The following is a 24,113-nucleotide window of genomic DNA, read 5'->3' as shown; positions in this document are numbered from 1 at the left end:
TGCTTGTATGATGATACTACATCTATGTATATTATTTTGGAGTTTTTCAGCTATTAGCTTTAATATGTATATGAACGATATTTCTCGTATTGGAAAAAGATCCATCTCGACTTGGTTATCCTTTGTCGTTCGTTCGTTCGTTCGTCGTCGTCGCGAAAACGCGAAACGATCACCAAGCTAAGCCACGGCCTGTCAAATGGCGCGATTTTAGCACGTGCATCTCCCACTTATGTTATCAAGATTTTAAGGTTTAAAAAAAGCGAACGGGATGGGGATGCACTCCTCGCCAGACAAGGATCGCCCGTCATGCACGCACACAGGCACGCCGAGGAACCCACCGTCATTGTCCACCCCACCGAAAGCACCATAGACGTGTCCGCCCAATCCAGTTCCGAAAAGCTCTACACAACCACCGAGCAAGATCCCCCAACACCCCGCCCTTCAAACCGTCTATATGAATCCGCCCGCTCCTTCCTTCCTCTCTCGGTCATTGCATTCGGCGGTCCCCCAGCCCACATTGCCCTCCTCCACAACACATTTGTCGTACGCAAGAAATGGTTGGACGATACGCTTTTTGGAGAGTATTTTGCAGTGAGTCAGGCGTTACCTGGACCCGGGAGTACGGAAATGTTGTTTTCGATTGCGATTCATCGGGGTGGGATATGGGCTGGGCTTGTTGGATTTGTTTGTTGGAGGTGCGTTTTTTTTATTTGGTTTGTCAGAGTCGTTTTTGTTTATAGTTTATTAGTATACCAGGGTTGATCATCATGACCGCACTCGGTCTCGGCGTCTCTCACCTCCCCTCCCCACTCCCCGACTGGCTAATCCACCTCCAAAACGGTATCAGCGCTGCAGTGGTAGGTCTCGTCGCTCAAGCCGGCACATCCCTCGCACGCAAAATTGTCGTCAATAAGGATACATTGGCTGTATGTACGCTGGCGGCGTGTGCGGCTGTCCTGTGGTCGGCATCGTGGTTGGAACCTGTTGTGATTGCCGTTGGAGGGATCCTGACATTTGTACTTGTCAAATGCCATGCAAGATGGGACGCGAGACGGGCAAAACGGGATCGTACACAAGAACCTACACCGCTCGAAGCGGCACATGTCGAGGTGGAAGTACGAGAGGAATATCCAGCACATAATCCTATATCCTGGAAAACCGGTGTAGCGATCATGATCGTCTGGCTCATCCTCCTAATCGTTTGCATGGTCCTCAAACCCCACGTGGCATCCATCCGCCCCCTGGCCGTCCTCACCCAATTCTTTGTAGCAGGCTGCGTTATATTCGGTGGAGGCCCTGTCGTTATTCCCCTATTGTATTCCTACGTGGTCGTACCAGGCTGGCTATCCGAACGCGATTTTTTGTTGGGTGTAGCCCTCATCCAGGCCCTTCCTGGTCCAAACTTTAATTTTGCGGCTTATTGTGGTGCGTTGGCTCTTGCGCCCTATGGTACCGCCGCGGGAATTGGTGGAGCATTGTTGGGGTATATTGGCATTTTTACTCCTGGGTTGGCGCTCAATGCTGCTGCAATGCCGCTTTGGGCTCGGGTACGAAAGAGTAAGGTCCTTGTGCATGTGTTGCCGGGTATGAATGCCGCGGCGGTGGGACTCGTTTATGCGGCTGCGTACCTGTTGTGGCAAAAGGGGGTCGTGAGAGGAGCTGTCGTGAGACCTTTGGGGGATTTTCCGTTTTATGCTGTGGTAGCCGGTGTGGCTTATGTGCTTGTTGATGCTGGAATGAGAACAGTGATCGTCATGGTTCTGGGATGTCTGGCGGGGTTGTTGTCGTGGGGATTGGGTATATGAGAGGTTGCCTCTTTTATGGATCTGCTGTGGACACTGGTACCCATGCAAAGACACAATGCCAACAAGTTTGTGAATAATAACTCTATAGAGATTTACTTGAACAAAAAAATATATACACAAAAGAAACACTGTCTCCCCCTCATCCCCTACATGGGATCATCAATCAACAGGGTGTGTACCTCATTACTAAAGCACACCCGTTTCTTGACCGTGGTGACAGCTTCCCCTGGGACACGTCTCACCAGTGACCCCCGCCTCGGACTCTTGACCCCCGCACCCTCCCGCTCCTCATCCTCAAATCTAAACTCAATCTCTGGGTATACCTCTTCCTCCTCATCCTCCCCATCTTCCTCCATACAGTCCGCCAATATGACTCCGACTTCTTCATCCCCTTGACACAACCTCTCCACCGACAGAGCCGGATCCGCCTCAACAGCCTCATCCTCCTCCTCATCCTCTTCCCGCTCCTTGGTTTGTAGCCACTCGACAAACTGGGCACAAGACGCCCGTATCATGTTGTGGGTTGGTGACGAACTGGGGAGGCGGTACCATTCTACAACGGCGGTGGGTTCCACTAATTCGTATTTGTAAATGACGCGGAGGAGGCGGGGGAATAGGGCGGGTTTGGGGGGTGGGGTGCAAAAGGTCTAGTTGAAAGTATGTCAAAAAAAGTCGGTAATGTATACACAAAGAAAAAAAAAACGTCTTACCTCGACGCCCTCGAGAAATGCCACTTGATCGGCATCACTGTCAATATAGTAGCACAGCAGCTTTTGGTACTTGCCAAAAGCCTACCATACACACCCGTCAGTACGGCAATCAACAGATCAGTCACTGGTCATAACATACCGCATCCACTCGACTCCAATCCTCATACAACCCCAACTCCTCCATGTGAGCCAGCACGATGCCGATAATGAGTGAGAGGGATTCACGGGAGGATACATCGCGCGTGCATTTCATGGCGGCATCTTCGAGTTGGAGGACCATGGCTGAGGCGGTTGCGTCTGAGACTAAAAGTTGAGTAAGCCGGCTAGTAGCCGTTGTTTTAAAATCTACAAGCAGGGTGTAAATAGCGTATTCTCGCAAATGCACGCGAAACCATTTAAAACCTACCCGCGAGTTCTTCTAATGACTCTGTGTGTCCATCATCGTCATCCTCTTCGCTCATACTAGTTTCCTGTAACGCTTCCTCCAATTTCAAGTGAATAACTTCATCCATCTCCGCCAACGCCGCCCGCTTCTCAACCACCGCATCCAATTCAGCCTCAATGTTTTCGTACACCCGGTTTTGAACGACCGTATCCACTTGCACATACAAATCGAGAAACTCGGGGGTAGACTGTCCCCTCAATCGAGCAATCTCTTGTTGGAGGTTGACATTATCCGTTTCCATTCGGTCGAGTTCGGCTGCGTATTCGCGTGTAATGACTTGGACATAGTCAGCGTGACATTGGGCTGCGAGGACGCGGGTTCTGTGCTCGTTTTTGAGGTCGTCGCGGAGGAGAGTCCAGGCTTCGTGTGCGGCTCTTTGGCGGCGTCTAGAGAGGTTGAGACGGAGGTTGAGTTGGCGAATGGTGCGGCGAAGTCGGGTATTTTCTATAAAGAAAAAAATGTTTAAACGATAATGTTTTTTGGGAGGCCCAACGGATCTGACTTGTTGTCTCACCTGCACGAAGTCTATGCCGATCCTTGATCAGCCGGGCCCAGGTAATACTCTCAAAGTACTTGTTCCTGACAAATAAATAAGGTCTCCACACAAAGAAATGGACGATCCCCGTCGCGGTCTGTTGCAACTCTGTCCGTACACCGATCGCTGCATTCTTGACCCGCTGTATCCACGTCTCCACAGGACTCGACACCGGTTCAACAACAACAGGTGTATCCACTTGCTGCCCATCTCCCTCTTGCTCTGCCTCCTCTTGAACAACAGCGCTCACTTCCTCCAACAGTGGCATAAAAGGCCCGAAAATCTCATTAACCTTATCCTCCGCCAAAAAAAACCTTGCGGCCTTTTCAACAGCGACAAACCCCATCCCAACACAGACACACGGTAACACTTCCACAAACTGCATTGTCGTCACTTTCATGCTCGTCAAGTAATCTCGTTCATGTGATGTGGCAGTCGGACGGTGGGATGGGGACGAAAAGAGGTGCCTTTTTATTATCCCAGACATTTATCAGCATACCCATGTATCGCATACGTCGGAATGACGATGTAGAGTGTGTCGCGGTAGTGTCGCGGATCGCTTCGTCGTTGCTATTTTTATAAAAGATGTAAAAAGCTCGTTCTTCTCTTGAGGGTCTGTCCTCAACGAAAGGAAGGAATCTCCCCCACAACACGTGACTCTCATCGTTTGGGCTTTTGGAAGCGACTTTCTTGTTTCCGAGATTATCTTTTAACATCTCACATTTTGTTTTTTATCATGCCGGTAAGCGTTTTGTATGAGTTCTTCGCAGTTGGTAGCATCCGTTTTATTCATAACAATGTGTCATTACTAGAAATTCAAGATTTTCATAAAAGCCGACCTAGAAAACGTCACCCATCTCCGTCCCCAAGATATCAACGAGTACGACTGGAAATTCAAGGTAAATCCCCCTCTCCCCCCACTGTTTATTCCCTTTACTACACAAACACGATCCTCACTGCCCCCAACTAGTTTCGTTGCACGAAATGCCAAGAAGAACATGCCGGATGGGTCACCGTCAACGCGTCGGTACGTCTCCTCTCATCCCCACACACTCAACATAAAACTCACACTCGAATAGGAAGAGGTTGAACAATCAAATACAAGAGGTGTCGCCAACCTTGTTATGAGATGCAAGTCGTGTAAAAATGAAGGGACTGCAAGTGTGTATTTTTCTTGTTGGTTTTGAGCCGTACGCTTGTGGGATGTTGTTGACCAAGATTGGTACAGATGTGTTGGTAGATACACTTGAACCCTACACGTTGGAATCAAGTGGGCGGTTTGCGCCGTTGGTGCAGATCGAGTGTCGGGGGTTGGAGCCGTTTGAATGGGCACCGGCGGTAGGTTGCATAGCTTTTCGTTGATGACACTGGTGTGTTTTGACAATGCATGAACATTTTCTATTAGGACGGGTGGCAAGCTGAGGGCGCCGAGTCAGAGACACCTTTTACAGATATCCCATTGGGTGAAGGAGAAGAATGGGCAGAGTACGATGAAAAGGCATCTGAGCCTGTGGGTGTCACGGAATTGGTGGGCAAGGTGGAAAAGGCGTGAGGAAAAACGGCCTCTGGGTTGACACATGAAACTGTACATTATCAAGAAAGGACATTATAAACCATCACCGTGCAAAAACATCACACAATGCCATGAAGGTATAATATACATTGATTCAGAATGCGGAGAAATATCGACAGTTTTCCACATGCTGTCATACAAAAATAAACGCATTTTCCAGGACAAAAAAAATAATCCCAAACATGCGCCCGCAACCCCATCAATTCCCCTATTCATCATCTGCCTCTTCCGGAGCAGGCACTGCTCCCTCAGCATCACTCTCCTCCTCATCACCAGAAACCTCTGCATTTTCCCGCTCCACTCGTGCCATAAGCTGTGCAAGCTCAAGATCATCCGTCGCACTAACGACTCTCGGTTTCATCTTCACTGTCAGATGCCCAGACTGCTTTTTTATCGTTTCTTCGATCGTGGCAATGGCTTTTTCCATGATTTCGATACCCCCGCTCTTCTCAAGTGAGTTTGTCATCACAACGTACATTGGTGGCGCGACCAGTTTGACCTACACCAGAAAATCGCATTGGTGAGCATGGCTTCAGCGACACAACACCGAGACAGAGCAAAACAACGCACCTTGATTGGTACATCTTCTGTGGAACATGCCTCACCGGCTTGCAAGGCGGTTTTGATAGCATCTATTCCCTCGTATCCAAAGCATGTAACTTCAATATCTGCGACAGGGAGACTTGTTCAACGACATTGTTTTAACAAAGGAAATGAATTCCGCAATGCTTACCAGCTCGGATCTTGACTGGTTGTGGTGTCAATCGTCGCCGAATGTTGCTATGAAGCTCCTTCTTTACATCTTCTGGCATTTCCAACCCCTCAAAGACCGTTTCTGGTTCACTGAAAGCAAGCATGCCATAAACATCCATTCGACCTCAACACCCAACAAGCCTTGAACTTACGCGATTGCCAACTTGAAAGCCTCGTATGCGTGGCCATACTTTCTATAGAGTGGCCACCCAAACTTCTCGTAGAGCTCCTCCAAACTCCAGTTCAACTTTTCCGCAACGTGCCGCATAATACTATGTACCGCCTTGGATTTGTTAAACTTTTCCTCACACTTGGCGACATCTTCAGCCGACACACGACGCTTGGACAAGTCGATATATCCCTTCTCCTTGTCCACCCTGAGCACCACCACCACCTCGTTCCTCCCCACCCGAATAAGCTTCTGAATAGACCGAATACGTCTCCTAGACAACTCGCTCAACAAGATCATTCCCTCAATGTTGTTGTATTCGAGAAGATGTACATAAGCTCCCATTTCAGCGATTTGTCGTACATTAACCATGACGAGTTGGTCCACTTCGGGAAACTTTTGTTCGTACATGCGGCACTGAAGACGGGCTTGTCGTTCGTCAATGGCTGCAGCAGCAGCTGGGGTGAATGTGGCACGGTAGACATCTCCGGTTTCTTCAAGTTCCTCAACAGGGTCATTGCCGAGGTTTGGAGCAGAGAGGGTTTCTGGGCCAGATTCGTCGCCAGACTCTTGAACTGACTTTCCGCTCGACATTATAGTTTAGAGAAGATCTATTAAAAACAGTAAACGGTATTCCGGAAGAAATGGAAAACTGGCCAGTAAGGAGATGGGCGGAAAGACCGTTCACAAGTTCCGTTTTCTATTTCTTTACAATGACACTTGCAGGCAAGTTGCGCATTTCCCAACAGCGTTTTTCTGCGGTGTTGGCATAGCAACAAGTAAATGACGCACGTGATGTCACGTTCCCATCCGCTCCGTTTTGCCCCAAAGACTGGCCTTCAGCTGGGTCTTCCGTTGCATTTGGCTTTTCGTCGTCGTCATCCCATCCCGCAACCGGCACCGCATCCACTCGACATGTCGTCCTCAGAGTACGTTTTCCTGGGTATTGAAAACCCCTTGCTCGACATTTCGGCCCGCGTCGACCCGTCGCTGTTGACAAAGTACAACCTCAAGGCCAACGACGCCATCTTGGCCGCAGACGAGCACAAACCTCTTTACAAGGAACTCGTAGACACCTACCAGGTCGAATACGTTGCTGGTGGTGCGGCTCAGAACGCGTTGCGTGGTGCACAATGGTTGCTTCCCCCCAAGCAAACGGTATATATTGGATGTGTTGGCCGTGATGCCAATGCCAAGATCCTCCGTGACGCTGCCGCCAAGGATGGATTGAGAACCGAGTATCTCGAGGACCCCGACACCCCCACTGGTCTCTGCGCAGTGCTGATCACCGGTACCCACCGTAGCTTGTGCACTGACTTGTTGGCAGCCAACAACTACAAGGTTGAACACCTCCAAAAGCCAGAGATTTGGAGTCTGGTCGAGAATGCAAAGTTCTTTTACACTGGAGGTTTCTTCTTGACTGTGTCTCCTCCGGCAGCTCTTCTCATTGGTGAGCATGCCGCCAAGAACAACAAGGTGTTCACCATGAACCTGTCCGCTCCCTTCATTTCCCAATTCTTCACTAAGCCATTGGACGAGCTCCTTCCTTACGTTGACATACTTTTTGGTAAAGTCGCAGCAGAAGGACACTTTGGCATTGACTGTGCAAATAACTAACTCGACGAATCATATTAGGCAATGAATCCGAAGCGGAGGCATACGCCGAAGCTCACAACTGGGGAACTAAAGACGTGAAGGAAATTGCCCTCAAGATTGCTGCCCTCCCCAAAGTCAACTCATCCCGTTCCCGTACAGTCGTCTTCACCCAAGGAGCCGAGCAAACCATTCTGGTCAGCGAAGGAACCGTAAAAGAGTACCCCATCATCAAGATTCAACCCGAGGCTATCGTGGATACCAATGGTGCTGGTGACGCGTTTGTCGGTGGATTCATGTCCCAGTTCGTCCAGGGCAAGCCACTTGACACTTGCGTAGCTGCTGGTCATTACGTGGCGAATGTTGTCATTCAGCGCAGCGGGCCGACTTACCCTAAGGAAGCACACGGCTTCAAGGCGTAAATATATGAATAGAAAAGGTGTGAATAGTAGCTGTTCATAGTGAATGTGATAGACTGTATATATAGTCGGTCTTTTTTTTTGATCATCAACAAGTGGCCCAACTTTACCGAAAGAAACTATGGTTCTGTGCAGGCAGTAATTTTCCAGCTCAGTAGCATAATCTATTACTTCATCGCAAACAATATCCTAAAAATATGCACCATACTCAATGCTAGTATACATAACTCGGTTCTCTACTATGTAAGCCTCTTATAACACATTGGGATCCATAACAGAGTACGGCGGAGGAGCAGATGGCTCTTGTCTACCATCTCCGTATCTCCCCGACACTGCCGGGTTGAATGGAGGTATCTGCGGGGGAGTATGCGGCCCTTGATTCCGGGAAGAGCTCTGTCCTGCTCTCCGTTCCTCTTCACCCTGCCCATCCGGTATAGGTTCATATCCTCGTCGTTCTTTCCTCCCACAAATCATTCCACAGCATTTTTGACCACACCAGGCAATAAGGGCTACACCAAGGCAGACGCCAACTGCACTTGACAAGGACGCAAACAGAGCTGCGTACGCTTCTCTTCGTGGTTTGGTCTTGTATGTCATCGTGTACGAATCACCGTCGGTTGGGGCTACAAACAGGATATCAGCTTCGCGTCCTGGGAATAATGTAAAGGAGCAGATATCGTTCGATCCGGCCGGACAATGAGCAGCTGGATTGGTGATGGAGTAGGTGATGGCCTTCACTTGAAAGGACGCTGAGCCTTTTGCGTACGCTCGCCGACTGGGGGAGTAAAATATAAAATAATACTCTGAATTATCGGGAGCGGTAAAGGTATAGGTGCCCTTTGGTGTGTTTTGATCATGCAGCCACCATTGGGGAGGAATGTATGCATTGGCCTTCCACGCGTGGAATGCAGCTTCGGATTCCAAAATAGCAAACGTCGGATGTACATTATAACTGAAGACGGAAAGATCATTTCTCAGTTGTCATACAAGGTTGTCTATAGCGTGATGTAGGAGAGCATACCTATTGAAATCCCAGGTTACATGGACTGTCGAACCGGGGTGCACGTCATATCTCACAAAGTGGTAAGAACCTGAAAAATAAACAGCATCCCGTGTGAATATCGAATAATATGCTGCAATTGTCTGCAAAATAGCCCACCTCGCTCCAAGTTGACACTGATATTCTTGGACATCTGAACAACGTCGTCAAGAGGCGGGACTTGGTTGAACAGATAAACATCAACTTGCGAAGCTCCTGCCACTTCAACCTCCTTGAACCATTTCGAATCTACTGACACCAATTTTCGGTCTCCAACCTGGAAATGCACACGACACGTCAACACAAGCTTTCCCAGGTGCTATGCCAAAAAGTCTCACACTCACCACTACTTTTACGTCATGGGCTCCAGGTTTTGGGACAAGCATAGCAGCAATCACAATGGCAATTACCAAAAGAATACATAGACAACATGATAGACTGCAGGCCCTTTTTCTTGCCGGTGTCGGCGGGGGACCAGGCATGACAAAGACGGGGTCTGGCAAAAAGGGCACATTTTGGGGCGTGGACGGACGGGGCGGGACGGGGGAGTATTGCGGGTAGTAAGGATGCTGGGGCTGAGGTCTAACAGGAGACGGGGCAGGATAATACGTTCGACCGTCGTTTGGGAATAAAGGTTGTTGTGGATGTTGTGGAAAGTATCCAGATGGAGGAGGGACTGCGGGATTGTTAGATCGCCACCATGATGCACCAAAAGCCCCTCCTAGAGCACCAAGCAACAGGCCCGGTACAAAGGAAGACGAGGAATGATGGGAATGGTGAGAATGGCCATGGCTGGGCCAAGTGCTTGAGCCAGAATCAAAAGTTCTGGAGGAATCGTCCCGAAACCCGGTTCCCTCCATAGGAAAAGCCTACAGATTTTCAAAATCGATGGGATTGAAACTCGGTTGATAGCGGGCCCGTTTTGCAAAACTGTTTAGTGGGGCTGTAGGAAGCTCTACAATGGAAATTTCCGAGATGTTAACCAGCAACTTTCAAAATGAGGTTTTTTTAAAACGTCTTGGAAATGGGACCGATGGCGGATGATGGCAACCACATGACGTCTCGATCACGTGATCAACTTCTTTTTGAAGTTTGCTAGTTCGAGATCTTTTGGACATTTTCATTTTCGGCAATACCTGAACGATCCCTTCCCGCTTCGTTCCAGCACCCTCGTTGTATCAAACATGGAGAACGAGAAGGGTCAGGTGTGTAGGGCGTCGGGGATGCAGTGGGGGAGGGCGAGGGGAGGGCAAGGGGACTTTTGAGTGCGGTGCCAGCAGCACATGGACGGGACAACGCAAGTTTATATTGACATTTGCAACTAGGTCGTCGACCTCTACATTCCTCGCAAATGCTCTGCAACCGGACGTCTCATTACCGCCAAGGACCACGCATCGGTTCAAATCAACGTGGCTGATGTAGATGCTTCTGGACGTCTGGCGGGTACTTTCCATACCTACGCCCTGTCTGGTTTCGTCCGATCCATGGGTGAATCTGATGACTCCATCAACCGATTGGCGACCACTGACGGGTACCTCAAGGGGTAAGTCAGGATTGACTTTTTAGGTGCGATTTGTTTATTAAATGCGCTGTTGCTAGTGTGTGGAGTTACCAACAGTAGAACTCTCCATGACCTGTTTATCTGGAGAATGCAAAACTGTATCTTTCACCCTCTACTCTGATCGACCTAATAAAACTTTTTAAAAATCGATATAATGAGGATTTGAGGACCATCGAGGGCAATCAATGTCCAATCACGAATTGTAACCAATTCCAAGGCTCAATGGCCCCTTACCCCAACTCGATCCAGGCTCAGCATGTGTGTTCTTTTGGATGCATGATTACTGAATCTGTTTGCAACTTGGGAATATCTTGCGTCTTCTGTACTTTTTTGAAAGTGAGAAATGTACCGGCTGCCCACCGGCATGTTTCATTTGATAGATGCGATATTTAGTGTAGAGGTGACAGAAACTGGCACTAGCTACTACACCAGGGAATAAACCAGCGATAACTGGTTCGGAAAAGCAAACTAAGCTACTACTAGGCAATTATACACGCAATACGTAACGGTTGGTTCTAACCGGATAATTGCCCACCACCACACGCGGTCCCTACTAGGCCTTGATCCAGAACTCTTGATGGCATTGAAGCCAGAGTCTTCGCAACATTGGGGAGACTCGCAAGCTGGAGGATCTTCAGTGACAAGGCTTGGAGACTAAAAACTGCATGTCAGAAGATGACCCGATGACAAGAAATGCAAGAAATGCCATTGATACATACCAACCAAGCTCAACTAATGTGGCAGCATAATAGTAGGTTTTGTTATTGGATCCGATTGGTTGCCGCTGGTTCTGATCACGGTTGCTGTCGGGCAGTCAAGGTCCTCGACACCACCACATCGGCGTTCTCATGATTGATGAGAGTTGGGCAGATGCTTGTGAGTCGAGGAACTGGTGAGGAAGGGGAGAGAGAGCAAAGGCTCCCCTTTTATAGACCTTCAGCATGCGCCTCACTGCAGTTTAAAAAAAAAACATTACATGCATGCCACACCGCTTTGAGCAATAGATGGGGGTGCTGATTATGCGAGATGGTTAACCGGATGGATCCAAATAATACTGGGTCCTAGTGCCATGTTCAATCACCTCCACACTATGTCAACGTCTTGCGTTGTTTGGATGTCTGGATGAAAAGCGCAACAATCAGCATCATTTCCAATCATCCCCACCGCAAGGGCCAATATTCGAGTGCCAAAAACAAAAGTTGGGACATTTGAGTGAATAAATGAGATTCATAATAAAATAGCCCGATCAGTAAACACAGATCAATACATATACAAATTGTCCCACTTAAAACCCCTACTCAGCCACTGATGACATATAATACGTTGGATGCGCATTTGCGCTGGCTGCAAGCGAGCCCTCCTCGATATATGTAAACCCTCTGAAATTCTCTTGAACCGTTTCCGACAGAGGCGCTGAATTGCTCGGCAACGAGTCGACCGGGATTGAATCCGTGAATGCAGGATCAAAGTTTGATGTATCCGTTTCGGACTCGACCTTTGGTTTAAAGGGAGGTGTAACTTGCTTTTTGAGTAGTTTATCCCATTCGATATTGGAAAAGAAGGGGTGTCTTCGAATTTCGGCAGCGTCTTCCGGGCCACCTCCTAATCGTTTTCGAGGGTCACGTTCAAGAAGCTGTCATGTTTGCGCCGTTAGTCGCATATAGGGGATATTTATGTGCCGTCACGGACTTACCCCTCGAACCAATGATTGTGCCTTTTCTGAAAATCCTGGTGGGAATAGCAGTTGATTGTGCAGAATCTTTTTATACATGAGGTTGGTGTTTTCCGAATAGAACGGGGGCAGACCCGTGGTCATTTCTGTTCAATGCAGTATGCATATGTTACTCATGCACCAACAATCATATGACCTGATCACGTACCATAGAAGAGGATTCCAAGTGACCACCAATCAACAGCTTTGCCATAACCCTGTCCTGTTAGGACCTCTGGCGCCAGATACTCGGCAGTTCCACAGAACGTATTTGTTGTGTCATTGAAGGAGAGGTTTTCTTTGCACAGACCAAAGTCCGTCAATGCTATGTGGCCTGTACTATCCAGGAGGATGTTCTAGATGCGCCCAATCGTACCGTCAATAAATCAAAAAAGTGACTGTCTCTGACGAATGCTGCCTTAAGAAAGGCGACAATTGCTCTTACCTCCGGCTTTAGGTCTCTGTACACAATATTATACTTGTGCAGATGTTCCAGTGCTAGCACCAGCTCACAGGTATAGAACTTTGCCCGTTCCTCACTAAAAGCGGTCTCCTTTTGCAAATGATAGAAAAGTTCACCGCCGTTCATATAGTCAAGGACGAGATAGAGTTTTTCCGGAGTTTGAAAGGAGAATTTGAGGCCGACGAGGAAAGGTGATGTGGCTTGAATGAGGACATTGCGTTCGGAAAGGGTGTGAGCGATTTCTTGTCGTTCAACAATGTCCTTCTTCACGAGGACTTTCATTGCATAGATACGACCTTTGTTTAGTAGTCAATCGTTAGTAATCGCCTTTGACTAGGGAGCACGAGCGGGTTCCTAATGATGTCCTCACCAGTGTCTTTCTTACGGACTTGAAGAACCTTGCCGAAACTTCCCTTACCAACGACCTTAAGCAGCTCAAAGTCGGCAGCTGTGAGAGCCCTTGCCTGTTATATCCATTCCAAGACGACCGCGTCAGTGCACTGGCCATGTTATGATAAGAGTTTAATTGTTGGCTGACATACCGGAATCGTCCGATACATCATTTGTATGCGGATTTCCCCCTTCACCTTTTCCTTCCACTGACGAGGTAACAACCTAACATACCGACAAAGATGAATGATTGATCCACTTTTCACAACATTGTACAGCAACTACATTGTACAAACAATTAAACATACCTGAACCAGTTGTCATGCAATTTGCCATTGATTCTGGATGGTCGGATTTTCATCATTCCCAAGAATCCTTCACCCTCTCCAGGGACCGCTCCCGCTCGGTCCCAAATAGTGATGGTAACTTCGCCATCAGGACGAGAAACATCACTAAAAGTGACGCGTAATCAGCCTTGTGCAGGACCATGACAATCAAGAAATATACGTACAAGGTCGCCTCATGCTTCCAGACCGAATAAATAACTCTATCACCAGACTCTCCCCCTCCACTTCCCAAGTCCATCGCATCACCACCGTCCACCATGTATCCCGAATCACTTCTAACAACACCTCCCTTGCCCTCTTTCGCGCGGCCCTCCCAACTCCCCTCCCGAGTCACAAACTCATTCTTCTCAAACTCGACCACACAATACGGACGGGAAACGGCAGTCGACTGCACAAGTAAGTTGCGTGCTTCCACCACCTTGAGCCATAGGCGGCCCTTGGCAGGTTGAGAAGTTGTAACGTCCCAGTGGGTGCCGTCGTCCATGCTTGTTGAGTGTTTCCAATAAACGATGCAAGCGCCCGTACCAGCTACAAGAACGAGTTGGTCGCGTGAGGTTGCGAGTATTTACAAACTGAGGGCCACACGGAAAGAAAGGAAAAAAAAGGATTGGAAAACGGTGTCGGAGATGGCGGGAAGCCTGGGCGGAGAAGCAAAAAACGGGGAATCCAGCTGTGACAAAGCAACGACCAACTTGCGACTCAAGACTTTCGAAGCGGCTGACTTGACTCCACGTGATCTCATTTGCTATTTTAGGAAAAATGAGGCGGCGGGTAGCTAAGCTTTGATTACGTACACTGCGGAGTTGTTGGTTTTGGGTCGTCCCCCTTTCTTTGTTTAGAAAGGTGTAAACTGCCCAAACATCTTTTATAAATACATGCAATACGTCTCCCACCATCATCAGCACCCGCATAAAATGCCCATCGATGTAATAAAGCCATTGGCACCAAGTGTCCTCGTCAGCAAGGAAGACTATCCTCCTTCTTACCGCGCTAACTTTGGTCATCCGGATGATTTGGTCGAAGCTAGTACCAAAATTGAACCAGACATCTTCTATTATGCTTTGGATGAATATCATCGCTTGTTTGCTCGGTTGCCCATTCGCTTGAATGGGGACACATTTACATCAGCAACATTCATTCTGGACACTGGTGCTTCGTGCGGAATTTATGTGAACAAGGGTCTTGAACAGTTGCTGACCGAACACGGTCGTATACAAGACGATGAATTGGGGTTTAGTTACATGGACATTGACCACCTCGAGCGGCAAGTCAAGGTTAAGATTGAGCAGGTGCCGGAAAATCATGCGCAAGTCAACATCATTGGCTTGCCCTTGCTGCTCAGCGTCGGCCTGAGTATTGGAATCGGTCATCCTGCTGATCGCCACTTTGATCAGGAGCGTACTTACCGATCAGTGGGTCTACAGTTTGGCTTCAAAGTCTTGTAGCAAATGATTATGGCATTCCAGATGCCTATTCAGATTTGTGTCTATTATGCCTAGCTAACCGGTAACAGTTGAATAAAAGACATGTTTCCCATGAAAAGCATTTTGCATTTAAAGCTTTTTTCACAGAAACATAGAGCCAAAGCCCGTTGAATCCACAACGCTGGACCCTGTACAACCCATGGGTGATTCAGATTACGCATATACCAGAGACATTCACGTAATATTAGTATTGTTCATCGTAGGGATACCGGGAACTCTGATTGGCGTGTAACAGGTATAGAGGCGAAGGAAGAAGGATGGAAGATTCGATGAACAAGGATGCGGTACCCCTTCCTTAACCTCGGGACTTCGGAGGAAAGACGAAGATGCCCCAAATACACAGCCGAAAAGCGTGCACCTTGGATTCCTGCTACGTCACTTGCCTGGCTCCGCCATGGAGTTGCGTGAAGTTGATTTAGCAGCATCCTATATACTGGAAGCCGACCTTATATCACTGTCCGCAGTATGTGCGGTGATCTGCACAATTGGGGTCGTTGGAAATGCCTTCGTGGTTCTGCTCTTTATCACGAATAATAAGCTGAGGACGGTCACTGTACGTAGTTTATCAAGTTACATGTACTTGTCAGCGTCTAAATTAATCATATCTCTTCTAACACTGATGCGCAGAACGCTCTTGTTCTAAATTTGAGCGTCAACGATCTTGGTCTTTCGCTTTTCAGTGCAATTATACTGTGGGCGAACGTGGCTTCTGAAAAATGGGCCCTGGGATATGTTGGATGTCATATCAACGGACTTATCAACATTCTGTTTTGTGGAGGAAGTTTAGTAGGTCTTGGTAAGGCCACAACATCAAGAGAGTCGGACTATTGAGCAATTCTTTTGAAACCATCATTAGCAATAGTAGGCTATGAGCGCTACCTCGTTATCGTCAAGCATACGCCCATGACCGCACGGAAAGCGCTTCTGGCTGTAAGCTGTGCCTGGTGCTACTGCATATGTCTTAGCTCCTTTCCATACTGGTTTGGAGACCGTTATGTTCTTTCGGTATGCTTGCGAAGGTTTTGGGGCTGTTGAGCGAAGGCTTACCACGCTTTTGATACTATTTACAGTCTTCTGGGATATATTGCGGAGGTTGTACGTTGGTATTGCATGGTCTCTCTATGGCTCTCACTCACGCCCGCATCGATGAATGTAGGAGACTGGTCAAACCGGAAGCCGACTGCTATCATCTTCTCCATTCTCTGCCTGATGACTGTCTCCCTGCCGATGAAGTTCTTTGCCGTCATGTATTACCACATCCTGCGTACTGCTCGAGAAAACACACGCTGTTGGGCGGCTCGGGAAGGCCCTCATTCCAATGATGTTGACCCGAAAGAACGATTGGCACAAGTTCTGGAAGCGCGGATTGCCCGCAAAGCAGCCATACTCGTGCTCGTATTTGTTGTCAATTGGTTGCTGTACGACGTGCAGTTTATGTGGGAGTTAACAGCAGGGCGCCAAGCAGAGAAGCGGTTGTGCCAGCTCTCAATATTAGGCTGCTATTTAAAGTAAGGAAACATGCTGTATGGTGACTATCAGCAACAAGTTGCAATTGACTGCTATTGGTTTTCACAGCTCAGCATGTAATCCGCTCCTCTTCATCACCTTGGACGCCAAGTGGAAGAGCGCTGCGTACAATATTCTGGGCATCAAGTGGAAAAGAAGGAACTCAGTAGTCGGCCAAGATAAAGCAGCGAAACAGACCGAACTGAAGGCCACTTATAGTGTTCATGAAACAATCGACCTATAAGCGGACTATGATGTCAGTTGTTTGCACTGTAAACAGCCAATGTATTTTTGGTACCATATTACACCAATACAGAAAGGATAAACGAAAAGCTGAGTGTAGAGGGTCCGACGTTACGCTGGGGCCGGCTGGACTGGGCTGACGGTGCCGTTCGTGTGTACTTTTGGGTAGACCAACGATGGGATGGATGACCGCCAGCACTTCCATCTATCTTGTCAACCCCATTTCGGCTCTTTCAGCATCAAGAAAGAGATCGCTGGTCGTCCGAGATGAATCAATGTCGGGAGCTACCATCTAAGCCTGTGAGAGAGTTTGATGAGCAATCTCAACTTCAGTGTTCCTCACCCATTTGATAAATCCCTTGAGCATGAGGTGCACAATACCATCTGCTCCTTCCATGACGTGCCGGTCGCGAGATAGATGCATCCAGACAATGTTGCACGTCTTAATAGGATCAGTTGGTCCACTGTTACGCTTTTTTCTTTCGCTTTTTGATCTCTGGACCTTCAGGCTCTACTAATACGTCCCAAAGCAATGCCGATGTTCAAGGAACACTGTGTGGAGAGGTTCATCGCAAAGGCAGGGCAACAGTATAGGAAGTATTACCGATGCATTGAACCATTGATGCATTGAACCATTCGAAATAAATTAGAAGGCTACTCGGATATCGTTTCAAACGATTCGCAATAATCTGGTGCTAGCCTGGAATAAACCGTGTGATGTGTTAGTTAGTACTTTGGACACAGTCTCTCATGATTTTGGTCCTTAGTACATGCATCTGTCATCTCAATCCTAGAGTTCGAATCGTGTCAGAGTCCCGACACCTACGCTTTGACAGTAACTGGCATAAATTTTATTTTCAAGACCGAAAGTTTGCTTCCGGCCATCTTCAAGTAGCCGAAAAATCAAAGTATTTACAAAAAGGCTGCCCACTCCCCCCATATAGGGTCGCCTCGTGAGAGCTGTATTTATATACACTATCCAACTGCTCCTTCAACTTCCAATTCAGAAATCTCTGCATCAACACGAACCAATTCCTGGTTCAAAGAGTGCAATCTTCTTGTCAATATCGCGAGTATCTCATCCGACTCATCGCTAAAATCCATAACGTCTATCGGTGGTCCTTCGATGACGCTGATCGTAGCATCCGCATTTGATGCATTTAGCAACTCAAGTTCAGTTTGCGTTGCAGCATCACCCATTTGAACTGTCTCGGAGGAATTGGTTTGGGCTGCTCTGCTACTTCTAGCTGATACAATAGGGGAGGTCTGCGTAGAAGCACTTGCGCTCGCGCTGTTTATTGTTTGCGTCGTCACAGATGATCTTGTAATTGGAGGTGACTGTGTCGGGCTTACTACTGAGGTATCCTTGTTCGGCCCATCACTGGATTCTTGGGGCGCATCCAGAGACGTTACTATTCCAGCGGGCGTTACTAAATCCGCAGATAAAATCGCGGCATTGACCGCATCCTCATCCTCTTTCTGTAACCCCAACAGCAGTGGCTCCGTAGCATCTTGCGTATCAACACACACTGGAGTGATCAACGGCTTTGGGCCATGATGACTCTCCTCGTCAGTTGCGTTTCCGACAATCGCCCCATCGATATCTTGATCTTCCAGTACAACGCGGACCGTGGATGCATCATTCGCAGGGACATTGTCACGTTCAGAGAGCACGAAGGCATGGTGGTTCAGACCTGGCGCGGGAATCGGCCTCTCCACAGATTGTTGCACAAGAGCTGCTCCCTCCATCTGCGTAGGTCTTTCGTTTAAGTCTGACCCATGACCTTGTGACATCAATGTGTCTGTCACCTGCTTAAATATTGATCCTTCAGAACTACTGGCACCACACCCGGTAAAGCCTTTCCCATCCCCTGTTTCAATAGATGGCTCAGAACGTTCCACATCATTCAAGACAGCAGCTGGAAAATCAGGATTGCAACAGGATTCCAGTCCCGCTTGAGGTGTCCATCCAGGATCAATCCCTCGGATAAACGCAGGTGACCGTTCGGGTTGCATGTGGCTATCTCGAGAATCAAGATTCTTCGCACGTTCATCGTCGTCAACAGCCTGTGCCCGAGAGAACTGTCCAGATTCTGTTTCCTGATCAGAAAGTGACGAGGAAGGTACTTGTTTCTCTTCAAAGGTAGTACACTGCTCGGAAGCTAGTTCGGATTCTTGTAGTCGGTGAGCTTCTTTTCCGTCTGGAGTGGCATCTCTATTTTGATCAGAGCCATCCAAGAGCCCATCGTTTTCTTCCATGATATGTATCGTTCCCGTTCCCGCAACATCATCAATATTAACTTGCGCTGAATGCTTTGTACTTTGGACGTTCTGACACAAACCATCGATACGGCATGGAATTGACAACGGAAGAGTTAAAATGGCCAAAGTCGTTTGAAAGGCGGCCACCGCTGCTGGTTGAACCTGCATATCGGGTAGTCCGATGTTGGCTTCTTCTTGACTGGCCATCATCACTTGTGTCACAGAAAAAATGCGTTCCATTCGTTCCATTCGTGGGTTCCGTTCATCCCTTGGTTTTCTCCCCTGCGATGCAACGTGCGGCAGACTCTGGTTGGTGGGCATAAGCTCAAGCGGCTGCAATGGAGGATCCGATGAGCCAGATGGGTCTACCAGATCAGTGTCCATCACCTAAGCTTATGAGTACGATAAGCGTGCAGACAAAAGGGCATGGTTTCTTCTCAACTTACCAATGTCGACACATCAGCAACTGTTCCAGTGCTGCCTCTAAACTCTCTATTAGAATCGACCTCGCCCAGCTGAGTACGTGCGCAGAAAGTAGGTTTCTGCAAGTGCACTGGGGGTTGGATCAGGGTGGACGGTGACAGCACCTGATTGCAATGTGACGGCGCCGATAAGCGTAGATGAGAAAGCGATTCCGGAGTGGTGTCCGGCGTATTAGCCATTGGTAATCCGTATCCATCTATCGTTTCCGGAAGGCCATGTGCATAACCGTTATGGTGCGATGATAGCTCCTGTTCTGTAAACATTATCGAAGCCATTGGGCTGTCAGATGCCATGCGGATTGCGCGGCAGCACGCTTACGACGCAAGCTTACCTTTGAGGCACCGTACATCGTCGGATTGAATTGGAGTTAGAATGGACACACGTTCGACGGTCTCATCACGGAGCAAATTGGGCCCAATTTCTGCGGCCCCTCTTGATATTACTCTACAACATATCCAGATAGTTAAAAGACATACTATTCATCCAGAAGGACATGTATTAACCGCGTACTGTTCATGATGGGAGGAAATCGAACTGTGTCCAATTCTCATAGGAGCGCCTTCACGTTCGTTCCCAGTAGTGGGAAGAGGCGGCGGATCTAGCCCGTATCTGATAAGAGGTAAGTTTTTGCCGTACTGCGCCATAACGTCTACTACTCGCGACTAAACTTACCTTCGTCTTATTGAATTCAAAATTTCGTCTGGTTCTCCCAACTGTAGCTGTTCACGCTTGCAGGATTCGTCAAGGTCGAGAGGGATGCTCTTTGGCCGAAGTTCGCTTTGACGCTCACGTCCAACACTGTGAGGGTTGTCATTCATCAGCTAAAGTGGAAGGTGACCGCGAACGCACTTTCCATACCTCTCACCGGAAACATTGCACGGGTGTTTACCGGTCACACGGTCCTTATCCGCGGTTTTGTTCGTCCGTTCCCTATCTGCTCCACATCCGCTGTGAGAATTATCAATCCGATATCTAAAGTCACAGTAAATTTAGTTGATATCCAGTTTTTAACCTATGTCAATTCAGCGCACCTTTGACGTAGTGAGTTCAGTATCTCTTCGGGATTCAAGGTCGCTGAACAATTCAGCGGTATGGAAAGTGGCTTTTTCGTTCCTGTGTTGAGGAGATCCTCCATATTCTCTTTTTCCTCCATTTCCAGTCTGTCAGGTACGACAATGGATAATGACATTAGTCAGAGAAGTCATTGGGCGCATGTGATAGTATCCATTGATGATACCTTCTTCCCAACATCTCTACATTCTTTTCGCTCATTGTTTCCCAAAAGTATTTAGATCGTAATGCAGTGATGTCGCTGGTCGTATCCCAATCACTATGGACAGTATCACCCTGGGCACTTTCTGAGCTCCATTCCCATCGACGCTGTCCGATGTGATCGTCTTCAGCAATATCACTGGACGTGGTAGAATTTAGCGATGACGACCAAGGAGAGGATGTATGGCTAGACCATTCCATGCTTAAAGGACGCAAAGAGCCTTCCTCGTCTGGACGAACGGGTTTGGCCAACCCATCATGGACCGCATTCACTGGTTTGGCGACTGTCTGCGACGCATGATGTGCTACTTTTGCGGGAGGCTTTGGCCGATTTGTGGTCGTCACGCTAGGGTTCCTTTTATTCTTGGTGTCCTGCTGACGGAATGCTGCAGTCGGGATACGAGACTTGGTGATGACTGGGCGGGAGTGAGCTTTCTTCGTGGCTGCATCGCCTCCGGAATATGCCTCGTGTCTATGGTCGTTCCTTGACCGTGGAACGAGTTGTCTCCTTCTGTTGGGTGCCTCTGGTGGATCGTGGCGAAATCGCTGCAAAAATTCCTTGTAGCTTGGCCGCCTGCGATCTTCCATGCTGGTCCGCCCAACCTGCAGAGTGTACGCGTCTCGCTTATCTTGCCATCAACTCCATTGTTCAGATGATTCAGTTTCATCATGTAACACTCTTAGCGGTATTTGTCTGCAGCTCTTCTTCCGCGACAGACGATACCCGGTAGAGTAGCCGCACAAAAATCTTGGCCAACCTCCAAGATTCTCGAGACTCCGGAGCTGCTGGATTTCCAGCCTTCACTATTGGGGTATATGGCGAGGTCATTCGCTCTTGTCGCCATGACTGGCAATCTCTAAGTAATGTGCAATAGATTTGCAGGGGAACCTGGGTTAAAGAAGTGTTTTGTTTATATTCATAGTTTGTTTATTTTGATGAATTGCTGTGCCACTCACAAGGACGCAGTCATCGTGGACGGGGAGATCTACAAAGATCATCATCTTGTTCTCAGAAACTTTTGAATCTGGCTTTATTCCAATATGGCTGCTCCTATAATACCGGCATTTCAGTCTGTCGAAAAGCAGGTGGCAGATAAGATGCTTTACTACCTCTCGGACGAGGTACTATCGTACGACATACAGATCGTCGAGGCGATTACCAGCAATGAGGGGAATTGTCAGTATATAGACCTGGGGCAATGTTCCAGCTTTTCGCTTGTCTAACGTTGAACGCTTTGGGTGTAGGGATTCCCTTGGAAATCTTCACTCAATCTCGTCTAAGAATAACAAAAGACGACGCTGTGGTCGCCAACGCTGTCCGAACATTCGCCAAAGAACTGGAGGTATAACATAGCTGTAGGAGACTTGAAAACATTCGCGATAACCGCTCATCGTTAGAAACTAGGTTAGTGAAGATGGAAAAATGGTTCGACGACGAATTCCTCTACCCGACTATGCAGAGATCGACACAAGAACCGTCTACATTGTGAGTATCCTTGCAGATTTACTAGCAGCTTAGCGTGTGCGTAACTAACTCATCATGCCTTCAGGAGCGTTTACCACCTCGAGCAACAGAGCGACACATTACGGATCTTTTTTACCCCTTTGGTCGCGTCCAAAGGGTTATTTTTTCAAAAATGTACGGAGATGAGTCAAAGCATGCAGGTTTCGCCTTTGCGATCTTTGAGAAAGCGTCGGACGCGGCTCGGGCGGTGGACGCTATAGGAGGAAGATTCCGGAAAATGCTTCCTGACGTGGATCTCAAGTCGTTTACTGAAGAAGAAGTCAACCTGGGGGGTTTAGGGGAGGTGAGAGTTATGTCCAAGTATGTGTGGGTCGGTTGGTGACTACGGAAGTATCTCATCTGAGGTTGTCACTGAAATGTCAATCTCAGGACTCAATGGAGAGCCCTTACGAATGAGTATGCGGCACTTCTGAAGAGAAGAAAAGAGGAACTATTTAACGTCATCCAGGGCCAAATGGGTACACACGAAAAGGCTGAATATCAAAGTAGGATAGTGGCCAAGTTCTCGGGAGCACACAAGAGCACAACACCGAAAGTGCTGAAGGTAGGGCTTCAGTTGATTCTAGAGGTTGCAGTTTTTGTCGTCGTGCAAAGTATCATGCTAACTTGTAAATGTAGCGCTTGTTTGAAATGATTGCTCCCGTATCCTTCATAGATTTGAATCGAAATCAGGGTTCCGTAAGTGTACTGAGCCTTCTTCCACCGGCGGGGATTTCTAACCAATAACAAACATCAAGGGCCATGTTCGTTTCAAAACATCGCATGGTGCACGACTTGCTTTCGTGTTTTTCTCAAGAGAATATATTGCCCAGACACATAAGGACGACCTTGGAACCTTACTGCCGCGCCAGACAAAGAAAAATAACCAGGAGAAGAGACAGCAGGCTGCAACGGAAGCCAGCGAATGGGGTGAATGGGATGACGAGGCGATGGAGGAAATGGTTTCGGAGAATGCAGATGAAGCCCGTGAAAAAGAAGATGAAGAGAAACCACCCAAGTGGCCAAATATTCAGCTTGAGATACTGACAGGTGAGCGAGGACCATACATAATGATGCTTGTCTGGTGGTTCCGTCTCCTCATTTCTATGCTCCGCAGGTCAAGCCGAAGTCGCCTATTGGAATCTGATATCACAACGGCAGCAACAAAAGGAATGGCACCAAAGACATGAAAAGACTGGAGATACTACCCCACACTCAACATCGGACGGGATAGCAAAGACCCACGCACCAGCAGTTGCGCGGCGGCATGTCAAGTTCGCGAGGAGCGATGACGAGGACGAGTCTGAGGAGCGCAATTTGGAGACAAGTACTGCCACACACACGCCCACTACACATCTAAGATTTGCAGATAGCGATGAGGAAGATAATCCAAAAGATGCTAGCGGAAAAGTAGAGGAGGAACTCGGTGCAAGAGGGGAGAAACGGAAATTGGATGAAGCGGACGGGCTGATGGCAGGTATTGAGTTAATAGATGCAAACAAAAGACCACGGCAGAACAAGTAGTGTAGAATCTTGTATATTGTTGATCTCTCACGCACGTATGTGAATACTTTTTTTTGAATGCATTATAAACCAAAGAGAAGAAAACGCACATTAATCTTGCAGACTCGTCATTACCAAGTCACACTTTGGCAAGTCCCTGTAAGTCGGGCATAGTGACCAGTCATTGGATACATAGATAACGTTCAACAGCCATGTAACAACTGCCATATTACCGATGATATGCAGACCGCTGTACTGGTAATATATGTGTGCTGCACAGCCAATATGATCAAAGTGAAAGTCAGCCCTGAATCATAATTTCATTTTTTGATTCAATAATAAC

At 48.0% G+C, this 24,113-nt stretch overlaps 11 protein-coding genes across 12 annotated transcripts; 6 read left to right on the top strand and 5 right to left on the bottom strand.

Annotated features, from left to right (window-relative positions):
• Positions 1-242: 242 nt before the first annotated feature.
• SPPG_00625 (chromate ion transporter (CHR) family chromate transporter) lies at positions 243-1,928 on the top strand. Its single transcript, XM_016748955.1, has 2 exons — positions 243-695; positions 749-1,928. The coding sequence occupies exons 1-2, from the start codon at positions 307-309 to the stop codon at positions 1,803-1,805; spliced, it is 1,446 nt and encodes a 481-aa protein (XP_016612974.1). The 5' UTR covers positions 243-306; the 3' UTR covers positions 1,806-1,928.
• On the bottom strand, positions 1,899-4,110 carry SPPG_00624 (uncharacterized protein). Its single transcript, XM_016748954.1, has 5 exons — positions 3,475-4,110; positions 2,922-3,404; positions 2,655-2,860; positions 2,516-2,596; positions 1,899-2,452 (listed from the first exon to the last, which is right to left on the bottom strand). The coding sequence occupies exons 1-5, from the start codon at positions 3,980-3,982 to the stop codon at positions 1,952-1,954; spliced, it is 1,779 nt and encodes a 592-aa protein (XP_016612973.1). The 5' UTR covers positions 3,983-4,110; the 3' UTR covers positions 1,899-1,951.
• Positions 4,059-5,215, top strand: SPPG_00623 (uncharacterized protein). The gene is made up of 6 exons (XM_016748953.1): positions 4,059-4,237; positions 4,308-4,394; positions 4,466-4,522; positions 4,575-4,656; positions 4,724-4,833; positions 4,901-5,215. Exons 1-6 carry the CDS (start codon positions 4,232-4,234, stop codon positions 5,045-5,047), a joined length of 489 nt encoding a protein of 162 aa, XP_016612972.1. The 5' UTR covers positions 4,059-4,231; the 3' UTR covers positions 5,048-5,215.
• Positions 5,136-6,712, bottom strand: SPPG_00622 (eukaryotic translation initiation factor 2 subunit alpha). Its single transcript, XM_016748952.1, has 4 exons — positions 5,974-6,712; positions 5,802-5,911; positions 5,639-5,736; positions 5,136-5,567 (listed from the first exon to the last, which is right to left on the bottom strand). Exons 1-4 carry the CDS (start codon positions 6,582-6,584, stop codon positions 5,277-5,279), a joined length of 1,110 nt encoding a protein of 369 aa, XP_016612971.1. The 5' UTR covers positions 6,585-6,712; the 3' UTR covers positions 5,136-5,276.
• A 124-nt stretch (positions 6,713-6,836) lies between these two features.
• SPPG_00621 (adenosine kinase) lies at positions 6,837-8,220 on the top strand. Its single transcript, XM_016748951.1, has 2 exons — positions 6,837-7,557; positions 7,626-8,220. Exons 1-2 carry the CDS (start codon positions 6,906-6,908, stop codon positions 8,003-8,005), a joined length of 1,032 nt encoding a protein of 343 aa, XP_016612970.1. The 5' UTR covers positions 6,837-6,905; the 3' UTR covers positions 8,006-8,220.
• On the bottom strand, positions 8,038-10,051 carry SPPG_00620 (uncharacterized protein). The gene is made up of 4 exons (XM_016748950.1): positions 9,386-10,051; positions 9,162-9,318; positions 9,024-9,093; positions 8,038-8,954 (listed from the first exon to the last, which is right to left on the bottom strand). The coding sequence occupies exons 1-4, from the start codon at positions 9,899-9,901 to the stop codon at positions 8,255-8,257; spliced, it is 1,443 nt and encodes a 480-aa protein (XP_016612969.1). The 5' UTR covers positions 9,902-10,051; the 3' UTR covers positions 8,038-8,254.
• Positions 10,052-10,139: 88 nt separating this feature from the next.
• Positions 10,140-10,757, top strand: SPPG_00619 (40S ribosomal protein S21). Its single transcript, XM_016748949.1, has 3 exons — positions 10,140-10,246; positions 10,367-10,584; positions 10,641-10,757. The coding sequence occupies exons 1-3, from the start codon at positions 10,226-10,228 to the stop codon at positions 10,660-10,662; spliced, it is 261 nt and encodes an 86-aa protein (XP_016612968.1). The 5' UTR covers positions 10,140-10,225; the 3' UTR covers positions 10,663-10,757.
• A 1,043-nt stretch (positions 10,758-11,800) lies between these two features.
• On the bottom strand, positions 11,801-14,194 carry SPPG_00618 (AGC/AKT protein kinase). The gene is made up of 8 exons (XM_016748948.1): positions 13,678-14,194; positions 13,475-13,618; positions 13,319-13,391; positions 13,147-13,240; positions 12,759-13,072; positions 12,483-12,669; positions 12,296-12,420; positions 11,801-12,235 (listed from the first exon to the last, which is right to left on the bottom strand). Exons 1-8 carry the CDS (start codon positions 13,995-13,997, stop codon positions 11,897-11,899), a joined length of 1,596 nt encoding a protein of 531 aa, XP_016612967.1. The 5' UTR covers positions 13,998-14,194; the 3' UTR covers positions 11,801-11,896.
• Positions 14,195-14,427: 233 nt separating this feature from the next.
• On the top strand, positions 14,428-16,835 carry SPPG_00617 (the record flags this gene model as incomplete). Of its 2 annotated transcripts, XM_016748947.1 has the most annotated exons (9): positions 14,428-14,911; positions 14,980-15,019; positions 15,085-15,175; positions 15,239-15,550; positions 15,625-15,793; positions 15,854-16,002; positions 16,068-16,089; positions 16,154-16,505; positions 16,573-16,835. In XM_016748947.1, the coding sequence occupies 9 exons, from the start codon at positions 14,428-14,430 to the stop codon at positions 16,745-16,747; spliced, it is 1,794 nt and encodes a 597-aa protein (XP_016612966.1). In that variant the 3' UTR covers positions 16,748-16,835. The 2 variants fall into 2 exon arrangements, with proteins under 2 accessions (XP_016612966.1, XP_016612965.1); XM_016748946.1 differs by having other exon boundaries at positions 16,068-16,505.
• Positions 16,836-17,581: 746 nt separating this feature from the next.
• On the bottom strand, positions 17,582-21,351 carry SPPG_00616 (uncharacterized protein; the record flags this gene model as incomplete). The annotated part of the gene is made up of 8 exons (XM_016748945.1): positions 17,582-19,395; positions 19,455-19,744; positions 19,823-19,935; positions 20,002-20,100; positions 20,164-20,289; positions 20,350-20,463; positions 20,523-20,651; positions 20,729-21,351. The coding sequence occupies 8 exons, from the start codon at positions 21,349-21,351 to the stop codon at positions 17,722-17,724; spliced, it is 3,168 nt and encodes a 1,055-aa protein (XP_016612964.1). The 3' UTR covers positions 17,582-17,721.
• A 437-nt stretch (positions 21,352-21,788) lies between these two features.
• Positions 21,789-23,879, top strand: SPPG_00615 (uncharacterized protein). Its single transcript, XM_016748944.1, has 8 exons — positions 21,789-21,940; positions 22,009-22,106; positions 22,169-22,249; positions 22,314-22,588; positions 22,658-22,832; positions 22,907-22,966; positions 23,026-23,317; positions 23,385-23,879. Exons 1-8 carry the CDS (start codon positions 21,805-21,807, stop codon positions 23,789-23,791), a joined length of 1,524 nt encoding a protein of 507 aa, XP_016612963.1. The 5' UTR covers positions 21,789-21,804; the 3' UTR covers positions 23,792-23,879.
• The last annotated feature ends 234 nt before the right edge of the window (positions 23,880-24,113 follow it).

The sequence above is a fragment of the Spizellomyces punctatus genome, assembly GCF_000182565.1.
Source record: "Spizellomyces punctatus DAOM BR117 chromosome Unknown supercont1.1, whole genome shotgun sequence".
NCBI lineage: Eukaryota > Fungi > Chytridiomycota > Chytridiomycetes > Spizellomycetales > Spizellomycetaceae > Spizellomyces > Spizellomyces punctatus.
This window is presented reverse-complemented; position numbering and strand designations above follow the sequence as displayed.